General features: G+C 48.6%; 1 protein-coding gene across 2 annotated transcripts; it reads left to right on the top strand.

The window, feature by feature from the left end:
* The first annotated feature begins 15 nt into the window (after window positions 1-15).
* On the top strand, window positions 16-8,694 carry TIMMDC1 (translocase of inner mitochondrial membrane domain containing 1). Of its 2 annotated transcripts, XM_030471618.1 has the most exons (8): window positions 16-138; window positions 256-421; window positions 1,565-1,653; window positions 3,758-3,825; window positions 4,673-4,751; window positions 6,081-6,191; window positions 6,762-6,882; window positions 8,167-8,694. In XM_030471618.1, the coding sequence occupies exons 1-7, from the start codon at window positions 44-46 to the stop codon at window positions 6,850-6,852; spliced, it is 699 nt and encodes a 232-aa protein (XP_030327478.1). In that variant the 5' UTR covers window positions 16-43; the 3' UTR covers window positions 6,853-6,882; window positions 8,167-8,694. The 2 variants fall into 2 exon arrangements, with proteins under 2 accessions (XP_030327478.1, XP_030327477.1); XM_030471617.1 differs by lacking the exon at window positions 8,167-8,694 and having other exon boundaries at window positions 6,762-7,739.
* The last annotated feature ends 3,836 nt before the right edge of the window (window positions 8,695-12,530 follow it).

Genomic DNA, 12,530 nt, shown 5'->3' with positions numbered 1-12,530 from the left:
CGGAGGACAGGGGGCGCTGCGGCCGCCGCTGCCGGCGAGCGCGATGGCGGCGGAGGCCGGAGCTGAGGCGGGGTTCGGCCGCCCCGCGCCGCCGCCGGAGTCGGGCTGGGAGCGGCTCCGGGAGCTCTGGCGGCGAGAGTGAGGCCCGGGGCGGGCAAGGGAAGGGAAGAGAAGGGGAGGGCGGGCGGCGGGTGTCCGCGGCCCCGGGCCTGGCGCTGCTTCCCCCCCCATCCGTGCCCTTGCGTTCCCTTGCAGCGAGCGGCAGCGGTACCCGGAGGAGACGATCAATATCATCAAGGCGTCCTTCGTGGCGGGGCTGGCGGGCTGGGTGTACGGCGGGCTGCCCGCCTTCCGCCACGGCCGCAAGGCCTTCATCGAGAGGAGCCACGGCGAGCTCTTCCAGAACCGCGCCGACGCGGTGGTACGAGCCCGGGACACCGCGGGAGCCGCCGCCGGGGCCTGCGGGTGCGGTGGGGCGGGAGCGGGGCAGGGAGGCCGCGCATAGCGCAGGGGTCGGGTGTGGGTGCACCCGGCTCCATGTGACACACGTCCTGCGGTTACCTGCAGGGAAGTTTTACCTCCAAAGTTTTCCTTAGGTACAGAAAACACTGGCAGCAGGGCGTGCCGCTCTGTGAAGTGGCCGATTAATATGTCTTGAGAAGGCTTCTAGGTTTTATTACGTTGCCAAAAGCCTTCTCAGTGTCAGGCTCGTGGTGTCCCCTTAGTAACGGGAGTTATTTTAAGAGCATTTAAGATACTCTTAGCTTACCACTGCACCCCGTGCAGAGGTCACAACTCGTGACGCTTTACAGGGGCTTTTGAACGTTTAGGGGTTTGTCACTCATTTAGGTGCTGCCTGGGTCCTTAGGGAGAAAATCCCTTAAAATCTGCCTGTTTGTACATCATTTGTACATACATGGTTTAGATTCGGCCCCTCATGTAGTGGCTGCAAGGTGGCTTCACTCCGTGCCTGTGCTGGCTCTCATGTGTCTGCACCCAGGCCGAGCACTCACACTGCAGGCACTAGAAGAGAGATTTTATTTTCTTTCACGCTATTAACTGGAATAGTTTTAATTTTTATGAAGCTGCTGTTTATCCTTTAAAAAAGCCAATCTTTTGGGCACCAGTGCTGAACTGCAGAGCTTAATGGTCTCAGCATTTAAATTAGGTGGCTGTCACTTACTTATGGTTATTTTTTATTAATGGTTATTATTTATGAATGCTTATGAAGCAGTAATAACGAAGAACCAGTTTCTAGTTCATCCCCCCTTCCTCTTCCTCCTCTGCTACTCTGTTGTACTGCCCTCAGAAAGCTCTCCCTGTCCCCGCAGATGTGTTCAACGCCAGGATTAGAAAGAGCAGGTGATGTTACAAACCGGAATTAATTCATGGTTTTCCTGTTGGTGGCTGGGGCTCTCCCTCTGAAGGCGACCAGCGCGATCCCTGTGGATCGGGGTATCGCTCCCAAATGGTGTCAGTCCCGCAGTCCCTAGTGCTTACCCCGGGTCGCAGCAGGCAGGGAGGAGGGGGGCTGTGGTCTGCAACCTGTCTTGTCTCCCCGCAGCAAGCCGCGCATCGTGCTGGCCTCAGGAGCTTCATCCGCTACGGCTGGCGCTGGAGCTGGCGAGTGGCCGCGTTTGTGACAATATTCAAGTAAGTGTTTTCCAGCAGTGGCAGTGGGAGAAGAGCTGCCTCATGCTTGAGCGCTAGTGGCGAGGAGCCCTTCGTGCCGGCAACGCTTGTGGCTGCTTGAGAGACTGGTGGTTGATTGAGGCACAAAGTGTTGTGCTAGCATTGAGTCTGAGTGATGAGGTGTGAACGTGAAGAGGCTTTAACCTTTTATAATTACCCCAGAATTTAGATCTTCTAATTTAGATCTTCTGATGAACCAACACAAAACCTGAAACTGGAAAAGCACTGTTCCTTACATACAACCCATGCTGTTATTGAATACTGTTCTTTTAGAGCAGCCTTCCAGTACCTAAAGGGGGCCTACAAGAAATCTGGAGAGGGGCTTTTTACAAGGGCATAGAGTGTCAGGACAAGGGGGAAAGGCTTTAAACTGACAGAGGGGAGATTTACATTAGATATAAGGCAGAAGCTCTTCCCTGTGAGGGTGCTGAGGCGCTGGCACAGGGTGCCCAGGGAAGCTGTGGCTGCCCCATCCCTGGCAGTGTTCAAGGCCAGGTTGGACACAGGGGCTTGGAGCAACCTGCTCTAGTGGAAGGTGTCCCTGCCCGTGGCAGGGGGTTGGAACTGGATGAGCTTTAAAGTCCCTTCCAACCCGAACCAGTCTGGGATTCTTCCCTGTGCTTGATGGTTTATTTCTGCTTTTGCTTCATCTCTTTTTACAGTACGTTGGCTGTTTCTGGAAAAGCTTTTATTTCACCCAAATTTTTCTCCTTTTTGTGATGCCTCATTACTCCTAGTTTGTACACACTAGCATTACTCACAATTCTCTGTTCTTGTCCTCAAATGCCTGCAGATGATCATCTTGTTATTAAGCAGTCACTGAACATCAGACCGACCGGTTGTATGTACTCCTTTAGGCCTTCAGGTTTTCCCTACGCACACAACCAACGCAGAGCTCGTGTTCCGCTTCCCTGCTTTTCCCCCTCAGACGTTTCAGTGCATTTCTGACACTATAGCATCAAAATAAGCATGCTCTTCAGAGTAAAGCCCTTTTAAACTAGGAGTATCTCCTTCCCTGACCAGAATGGTAAATTTATGTGTAGTCCTAAACCTGCATTGCCTGTGTCTGCAGGTATGCACTGTTTGAATTCCCCTTCTGCTTTTAAGATACCAGCAGTATTGACCAGGACTGGTTTATATTTCCATCTCACTAGTTTTCTTGTTCCTTTCTGAATTTATCACTCGATCCCTCTTGGTTTCTTTGACTCCTTTTGGTCAGTATCTGTTCTTATTTCTCTCCTGGAGCTTTTGATTTCTTTAGTTTTTCCTGGGCTTTACATGTAACCTCGTCGTCTTCCACCAGATGTCTCCCGTGCGGTCGGCTCCTCGCCCTTGCTCACTACCCCTTTGTAAAAGGCTTTGTAAAGAGATTTGCCGCTCACTGTTTCTGTAAAGTCCAAGTGGAAGGTTTCATCCTGCAAACTTTGAGTTTCATAAACCAGATGTTTAGTTTTGCCTTCTACAAAGGTGATGTTACAGCGCTGGAGAGGAAGATTGCTGTTGACTGGTAGATGTCACGCAGGAGGCTTGCTGAAGGGCTGCTGAACTCAAAGCTGTTTTGGGGCTTAACTGATGTTTTCGGAGGAGATGGTGGACCTGCCCTGGTGGGAAATCTCATGCCACAGGAGTAGGTGGCGCTGCTGATGTTGTGTGATCGAGACTGTCAGGCAAGATCTGACCGATACCCAGGTTCAGCTTCTGGGCTGAAGGTCCTGCATCAGGACTGACTGACAGGACCTTTTCATGCTCAATTCCATTTATCCTTGAATATACAATGGAAAAATAAAAGAAATCTTCAATTAAGAAAAGAAACAGACTTATCCCAGCTCCAGGCTGGGAATCCCGGCATTCCCTGGCCTCTGGCTTTGCAACTGCCTGCAGCAAAGTCACAGAAACCAAGGCAGTTGTGGCTGGCGCCTGTGTGCTCTGGACAGATGGGCAACAAGGCAGTTAGAGGCAACCTGAGGGTTGGCTTAATGAAATCCAGCTTTATTTCAGGCTGTGTTTTGCTACCTGCCTTTTTCCATGTGCAGCTGCTGACTTCTTCTGTGCCTTCTCTTTGCAGCTCGGTGAGCACCGGTCTATCTGTGTACCGCAATAAAACCACCATCAGTAATTTTGCTTCAGCAGGAGGTAAGAGTGCTATAACCTTGCTTAGAAGTTTTCTCTGTATGAGCAAGGGTCATAAGTGGAAAAACAGAGAGAGAAATCCATACCTCTGGTTTTGAGAGGGTCTCCTGGGTTTTGTTTCTTGATCTACTGACTGCCATTGTGACTTGGCTCTGTCGTTTAGCTGCCGCGTGCCTTTATTTGTCACAGAGGTACCAATGCACTTCTGAAACCACGGGGGAGTTTTGTGGTTAGCAGTTCATCTTCAAAATACTTGCTGGAGTTTTTTGGGTGAAAAATGCTTCTGTGGGGTAAAGGCAGCGCTTGGTGCATAACCTGCACCTATTTAGCAGGGCAAGAATTTCTTAGTTCCACTCTGTAACAGTTCAGTGTGCTGTTTATAAAGCACCCTTTTCATGCTAATTTTTGCATGTTCACTTTTGGCGACAGGGCTCTGGGTAAGTGATCTGCTTGTTCGATGCTACAGGCTGGATTGCCCTTACTGTTGCACCCATCTTTTACTGGTCTTTTCTGCCCTACATGGCAGCTACTACTATTAGCTGTTGTTGAACAGAAAAACCAAGGGGGTAAGGCTCGTGCTCCAGCCTGGAGAGAGCTCGGTTTTACTTTCATAGATACTTTTTAGCATTTCTTGGGGAATTTTCTGAGGCAGAAGCAGTGTTTTAGTGTAGAGACCGTGGTGACTGTGTGGTGAGGGTCCCTCCCGCTTGCCACTGCGCTTGGTTTCTGCTCTGTTACAAGCAGATGTCAGCTCCCGGAGAGTAGAAACGCAGCAAGCAGCTCCCTCTGTCTGTGTGTGATGGCTGGTGGGGGGCTGCTCGTGGTTTCAGTGGGTTTGTGTTTTCTTTAGCCTTCACAGGAGCCCTTTTCAGAATGCACTTGGGCCTGCAGGGACTGGCAGGAGGCTTCATGTTTGGAGCAGCGTTTGGGTGAGTTGTGGCTGCTGCCGATACGCAGCTACTCCTTAGGGATGTTTGTTGCACAGTGGCTGCATACACCAAGTCTCAAATCATAGATGGAGCTACAGAAGCTTCCCTTCCTCCCTTGCTGTGAGGGATTTCCCGTATCTCTCTTGGGATCACGATGATGACTTTTCTCCCAACCTTTACACTGTTTGGGGTTTTTTTTCTCTTGATTTGTGTTTTGCTGCTTCCTTGGTGATAACAATTCCTTACTCTCCATAGAACATCTTACTTGCTGCTATTTGCTGATTAGAGGAGACACTAACTACTGTTAAATAGGAAATTGTGAGGGTGGGTTCTAGACATGTCTCCTTCCTTGGCGTGGTCGCTGATGAGCCCGGTGGTTGTGTGCTGGGCATCTGCTTTTAAGGAACTGTGTTGTCTGTGGGTAAAGGCACGAATGTAAAACACAGCTTCTGGGCTCCCTCCTCGCCTTCATCAGCAGCTGCTCCTGTAGCAGCCCCGAATCCAGACGGCACACAAAGGGTGTTGGATGTCATGGTGACACCTTTTGAAGGGGGCCCCCTGGGAACTGCCAGCCCCTCGGTTAGGAGTCCATATAAAAATGATTATTCCCAAAACAGGCTCCATTTAAAGCCAAAATGCGGAGCACCAGCCGTCAGGGAATGCTGAGGAAGAAGCACTGTGGTTGGGCTGCACAACCCCAGGCTGTAAGGCAGCACATCTCTGTGCATATCTTCTAGTTGTGTATCATCTCCTAAAGGTCCCCGGGGCATGGAGCTTTGGGTTCTCTCACAGGGGTTCTGTCCATGAGGACAATGACCTCTTAATTCAAGAGAAGTCTGGCTTGTCAAGCACAACTTGTGAATATTCTCAAAAGTGAATTTGGGGATCCTGGCTGGACAAGAGAATGAGCTTTATATATGCTATTCAACACCGTCAGCACGGTGTCAGCTGTGGCCATGCCTGGAAGCAGCCTAGGGAGCTTTACCAATGAAAACACACGTACCTCCAGACCTGGCCAAAAGGTAATCAGAGTTTTGACTGTCCAAATTACAGGGTGGGTGATCTACAGGGGTTGTTCGGGTACCTTAAATCCTTCCACCCCTTTGCCCTATGAGTGCCTGTCAATGAGTCAATTCAGAATGTGTTATCAAAAGCTGAAGGCAGGCTGTGTTTGGTGGCTGACAATAGGAGTGTCTGAGTCAGTATTGGGGAACGTTACACTCCATTCGTCTGGTGGCTGCCCCTGCATGTTCCTTTTGCCCATGCCAGTAAGTTATTACTGTTGTGTCTCTGCTGGGTGACTTGTGACTTTCTTGCTTCCTCCTCTAGGATCCCTGCAGGGGGCCTCTTAATAGTAATGCAGAAGTTTGCTGGCGAGACCTGGGATGAGAGGAGAAACCGTGAGCGCAGGGAGCTGTATGAACAGAAGTTGGCAGAGTGGTAAGGAACAGCTCTGCCTGCCTGAGTCTGTGGCTAGAAGAGTGTCAATGTCTGTGTGGTTCAAACACTTAAGGAAACCATGACACAACAGCTATTCTAGACCTCAGTTCTTCTGCTCTTGGTTTCTGATGTATGCCACATACCTGCCTGAGAACTGCTGGTTTAGTGTTCCCAGCGTTAGGTGTTGCTGCTTGTTTTTTAACAAGGTATTTTGTACCAAATTCATGCCCTGCCCCTACCCGGTGACTCTGTATCAGGTCTTCTCTTTTGCAGTGGCCGAGAAGACAAGCAGGACAAGCACCTTGCTATTTCTTTACCAAAATTGAAAGAGGCCAGAACTCTGTTTTTAACTTCATTGCTGCCTTCTTTCCATCCCTGCTAACGAGAGGAAAGAAGAAGGATCGCTGTAGGCTTTGGGGAGAAAAGGCTGTGCCACTGGTTCTGTGGCTTACTAAAACTCAGGAATAGTGCCAGTTCTAGAAGAAGTTCAAGAGTTGGGATATTTCAGTGATGCCTTTGTCAGGAGGATACAGCCATAAAATTGCTTTGTCCTCTCTCTTCTCTCTTCAGGCAATCCAGGCTCAGCGTGACTGAAGTCTTAGGCCAAATGGAAAGTAACACTCAGGGAGGACCAGAGATGGAAAGAGCAAGAGGTCTCTAGGAACTACTGAGTCTTCTCCAGATCTCTGTTGTAAGCAGCTACAAAGCATTTTGATTCTGCTCATAGAAGTCTTCAGTCAAGGGGTTGTGGAGGTCTTCTATGAATGCAGTTGTACCTGGTGCATTTGGGAAAAAGCATTTTGCTGAAAACATGGTTTACGGATGTATATCACTGCACAACAGCATGGAAGGGCCAAGAGGGTGGAAATGTAGACTCTGCTGACAAGAAAACATCATGTAGGTTTGGCAGGGGAAGAGGGCGGCCCCAGAACCTCGTCTAGAACCCATTTCACTGCTGAAAATGTCCAGACCACCAGTGAGGTAGAAATATTCAAGGTAGAGAACCTGTGAATAGTTTGGTTGCTAAAGGTACCCTGATTCCAAAAGTTAATGATGCTCTGGTGCAAGCTGCTCTTCGGACAGCACCTGAGGCACTTGCTGTCAGAGCACAGCACAGGCAGCACTAGAGCAAGTGCTCCTCATCCTCTTGTCATCCCTGTCCCACAGCTTGGCTGGGCCTGGTTTCAGCAGCAGCAAATGCTGTCCTGCTGATGGTGATTTCTTCAGGCTTTTTGCAGAAAAGCACCTGTGGTTCCTACAGTACCTGGGGTATTTTGCAGTCAGTGTTGAGGAGGGGTGGAAGAGCTGGGAATGATAAGAGAAATACCCTGAAAAAGGCCTGGTTTGGGTTCCTCAATAGTAGTGTGGCTGAGGGGGCCACAGGAAGAAAGACTTGTTTCTGGTGGTGATGGTGGAATAGCTGGCACTGTGGAAAATATAACCAACAATAAAAAAGCCTCTGATTTCATTTGAAGGTTGGGAATTAGGGGATTACCTTTGGGGGAAATGTGGTTCAAGACACTTAATAAAGCCATCTAGCAGTGGTGATTGTGTCCGTGAGCTCTTTCTTTATGTTAGTACAGCATTTGCACTAGAGAAACACGTGTGATATCCCATGAGAAGAGCTGAGATCCCACCCGTGAGCAGCAATAAAGTCTGGTGGCGGTGTCAGGCATTCCTCTATCCAGGCAGTAGCAAAGACAAGAGCCAGGATAGCGCCAGCTCTGTTTGTTGTTCTGTACCAGGGATGAACTGTTCAGTCATAGCTGTTACCTGTGGGTAGGGTTGAACCCAGAAGGGCGAGGGGGCCCATCACCATTTCCATCAAAGCAGAAGTCAGAATTCTGGGCCTCTTCTTTCGTCAGAGCTATTTTCCTATTAAAGGGAATTGCATCCAGGCAAGGGGTTTGGGTCTCCTTCCCCCAAGAGAAGAGTAAAGCAGTATGTTCTGGCTGAATGCTTTTTTCTGTTACAGCTGATTACCGTTGATTGAAAGATGAACAGTCAATTCCACGGAGCGTATTCCACCCACCCAAAGCAGATTTTTGGCACAGCTTGCTTCCAGGAAGGTGTCAGGTTTTTCTGACTTCTGAAATGAGCATTTGATTTTATTTTTTCGTGTAGTGCATTTTTCATTCTTCATTTTCATTGAAGAAACACGTGTGTTTTGGGCTTGTCATCAACCAGCTCTCATTTTCCTTTTCTGCACCTAAGTGAAGGATCTGAATAAGCAGAGGTACGGATATGTCTTTCCCTCTTCCTGTTTTAAGCTTTGCATGTATTGGTGACAGTGGTGTTATTTGCCTGTGCCCCCTCAAAAAACAAAAGAGCAGACCTTCCTGAGTCACATTTTTGCCTCTGTGGTTGTACGACGCTGTTTGGTCTTCTCTTTTTCTCCTTTTTCTTATCTGCGCAGCAGTTCTGATGACATTTGGCTGTGTCATTGCTCAGTCTTTGTTACTATTTGGTGGTATTTGATGTGATGATGTCTAAAGAATACTGATTTTCTTGTGTGTGACCATTGGTGCATGGGAGGGTAGGCAGGGCCAAGGTGTAGCAGTTGCATAGATATTCTCTCCAAGTGAGGAAGGAAGGGCTGCTAGATGGCCTTATACCGCACATTAGCAAGGGGAGGCAAAGACTTCCATCTGCACACTGAAGATTAGCAGCCATTTTTTGCTCCTTTTCCTGCTGGATTTAATTCCCTGCACTTCATCATTTTTTGTATGCAAAGTCACTGTCCAAATGGGGAGGTGAAGAGTTGGTTCAGAGCTTATATTTTAAATACAAATGTAATAGGTTCCTCCCTCCCCACCTTCTTCCCTCCACCCCAGCAAAAGCATAGTACTGACGTTGTTGGACCTCCGCTTTCCAAGGATGGAACAGGAATAGTGGGGATACAGTGAGAACATCTTACACCAGGTTTTGCTTTTGCAGAGAACCTCCCTTTCTGGCAGGGAGAAGGAAGAGCTGCTGCAAACTGCGTGTTGAGCACCATCGCTACACTGCTCCGTTAACCCCTGACGCATTGACAGGCAGGAGATGTGTGACAGTTACAGGATGGGTACCTGAGTGACACTTGTCATTGCTGCTGAGCACACCAGAGAGAGCTGTGTCTTGATGCCAGCTGTACCTGTAACAGCTTTGTCAACCAGCTACGTAGATGCCTCACAGCGTGTGTTTTTAGCAGCTGTGAAATGGTGGCTGAGGCTCATGTGGTTACTTGAAGGGCTCTACCACTTCCCAGCGCATAGAAGAGACATCTTTTATCACTGAGGAAAGGAAACCTGAGTTTACCATTTATTTTTTAATACAATTAAACTCTAGGAAAAAAATGTTATATACAAAATACCTGTGATAAACAGAGCAGCTCACCTGGTAGAAAGACCCAGATATTAAGCCAAAAAGGTCTCACAGAAACCATTTGTGTGCAATTCACTGAATACAGCATAAGGCAATAGAAAACATGATTCATAGTGTAAGTAAGTGCTTAAGGAAAAAATAAACCAAATAACCTGCCCATCAAGGATACAAAACCAAATTGATGCCAGACATATTTGTCAGTGAAACATTTTGTTTCCTTTAGAAGGAGTTAACTGCAAAGGTCAGAGGAGTCTGTGGTGATGTAGAAAGGTTTGGCACAGTACAGACGACAAACCCTTCTCCAGGAGGCTGTGCTATTATCAGTCAGGAGCAGAAGTAGAGCATAGAATAGGCAGAGGGAAATGGTAATGTTGGTACAACTGTCAGGGCTGTGGTGTGGTTGCTAAGGTGGAAATGCATTGTTATAGCAGGGAAGGAAGCACAGTGTTAAGAATGAGCAAAGTAAATACAAAAGGAGGGTGTTCAGCCTGCAGCAAGCTAGTAGTTGTTGCTGGAAAGAAGCAGCATAGACAGAAAGAAATGGAAAGTATGAGACACCGTTGCCGGTAGACCCAAGTCCTGCAATAAGGTCAGGCTGCCTTTTGGAAACACTGCTTTCCATGTCACCTGTGTTCTGCTTGCAACCAGAATGCACAAGTGCAAAGCTTATTGTTGCCTTATCACCCACCTTGTCTCCTTTTCTCTGTCAAAAAACCTTCCATAAGAATGTTTTGAAGCTCCCATTTCACTTCATACAATGAGAAAGCAGTGAAAAAGCTGATGGGGCAGCATGACTGCAGGAGTAGAAAAAGCAGCAGTGCCTTATTTTTTACTAGCGACTTGATCCCTTAGCCTCCCGTAGCTCAATCTTCTATAAACCACTTTTAGTCCTCTTACTTCCTCCAGCAATTTCTCTTTCAATATGTACCTGCTAGAAAAAAGTGGAGTGGATAGAATATTTCTTGGCTGTGTCCTAGCAAGATAAACAGCTCAAGCAACAAAACATCCCCCAGAGACAATGGCATGGTGCTTTCAGACTTTGGTCCGCTCTGCTAACTACACACATGGATAGAGCAGTAAGGGAACAGCTACAGTTTGCAGTGGGGCAGAGCAAAAGGGAAACCAGACCTGTTAAACTCAAGGCAGGGCTGACTTTAAGGTTAGAATGCAGAGTTGCTTAGGAAGCTCGGTGGGGCTTGGGGCTTTTTCTTTTTTTCCCCTGAAAATGAGAAACCACTTTTTCCTACACAGTAGGCAAGAATATCACCCAGATCAGATGAGTCCTATCCAATGTTAGAATCCTGCAGGGTACTTCCTTCAAGTCCTGGCTGGGTAGAGGGAACGCTGGCAGAAAGTGGCAGAATTCAACACAAAGTAAATCCCTATGTCACTGTGTGAGACTCCTGAGAATCTGGAGATCCATCCCTAACATGTATTCCTAGACAAATATACAGACAAAAGCAGACCTATGTTTATGCAGCAAGGCCCTGAGTTACATTTCATTACAGTAGATACATGCAAGATAACCAATGACACAGAAATGGGGCGTTACAAGTGTGGGTAGGAAGGGATGCGTGTAAGAGCTGGTACAAGTGTATGCACAGAGGTGTGCACAGCGCCCCGCCACCAGCGCTGTGCTGTGTCAGAGGTGCCCCTGCAGTAATTCAGTGGAGGAGCAGTATCTTGGTACCTGGGTCAGTGAGACCATCCTTTCAGGAGAGAAAGGTTACGAGAACTTCTGCCACTGCTGTGGATAAGCAATATTAGTTAGCTGCTAGGTGTGCTGACAGCATGGGTCATTCCCTACAAAGTCTCTTAGCACTGAAAATAAGCATGAGGCAGGTAGTCCCACCTCAAGGTGCTTCTCCGTGGAAAGTGTGTGCATTATTGCCTCTCTAGGGGAGAAGGGACATGCATCTGTAATGGTCAAGGCCAAATCCAAAGTCCTCCAACACAAAGAGCAGTACTGGCAGATACCTGCGCGAGGCTGAAGATAAAAGCAGTTTGAGCTGCTCCCAGTCACCACATGGAGGCACAGCCTGACTTGAGACTGTGTGTCACGGCCTGGGGTCTGCCAAAGGCCAGCTCTGTGTTACTAAAGGGGCAGGCGGCTGTGGGCTGCCTGCCAGGGCTCTGCAGGGCCCCTGCTGTTCACAGAGGCAGCGTCAAAGCCAAAGGATCCCAAACTCTTGAACTGGTGGTGTTGATGCTCACGACACTTCTCTTCTGCCCCGCTGCAGGAACATGGAGCGTCCTCGCAGCTGGAATTCCAGTGACCCCGTTGGAATGAGACCACCCCACAGCTTCTGTGGCGTAGGTGGCGTTTTGTATTCATTCACATAGGATTATGTTGCCAGTCTTCATAAGCAGAGCTTTGTACTGCTCTCATCCCCTTTCAGAGAGCCGAAGGGTCAACGCAATAAGCATTGCTGTACAACGAACAGTGGGGACTGCAGTGCGGAATACACAGGGTAAGAAACCTGAGGGACACAGAGAAAAGACTTTACTTATTTTTCCTCCCCTTCTTCTTAATCCTAAAAGCAAGCCGAGAGCGTTGCAGAGCCGAGACAAACGGGGATGACCTGCGATAGGCCTCCACAAGAGGGCTCCCACTGCAGGAAAGGCAGAGCTGAGGGCTGGGCAGAGCTAGACGGCTCCAGACGGGCACTACAGTGAGCTACAGGCTGCCCCAGTGCTCACTGTGAAAACCTTCGGACCGTGCAGAGGTGCTGCGGAGTGAGGATGGGTAATGAATGTGCTACCCTCTTGAAGCAGCAACAGGACATGGCTCAGCACATCACACAGTTAGGAGGTGACTTGTCAGCCACGAGGGAAGCACAGCTTCCATCCCTGTACCCAGACAAGCAGCTGCTCCAACCACTGCAGCTGGGAAACACCAGCCATTTGCAGAAAAAGCCTGGCAAGCTTTTGTAACAAAAGAGGAATGTGGCAGAATGGATTTATTCAGTAGGTGAA

This window comes from Strigops habroptila, chromosome 2, assembly GCF_004027225.2.
Source record: "Strigops habroptila isolate Jane chromosome 2, bStrHab1.2.pri, whole genome shotgun sequence".
Lineage (NCBI taxonomy): Eukaryota > Metazoa > Chordata > Aves > Psittaciformes > Psittacidae > Strigops > Strigops habroptila.
Note: the sequence above shows the minus strand (reverse complement) of the source record. Positions and strands in the feature narration are given on the sequence as shown.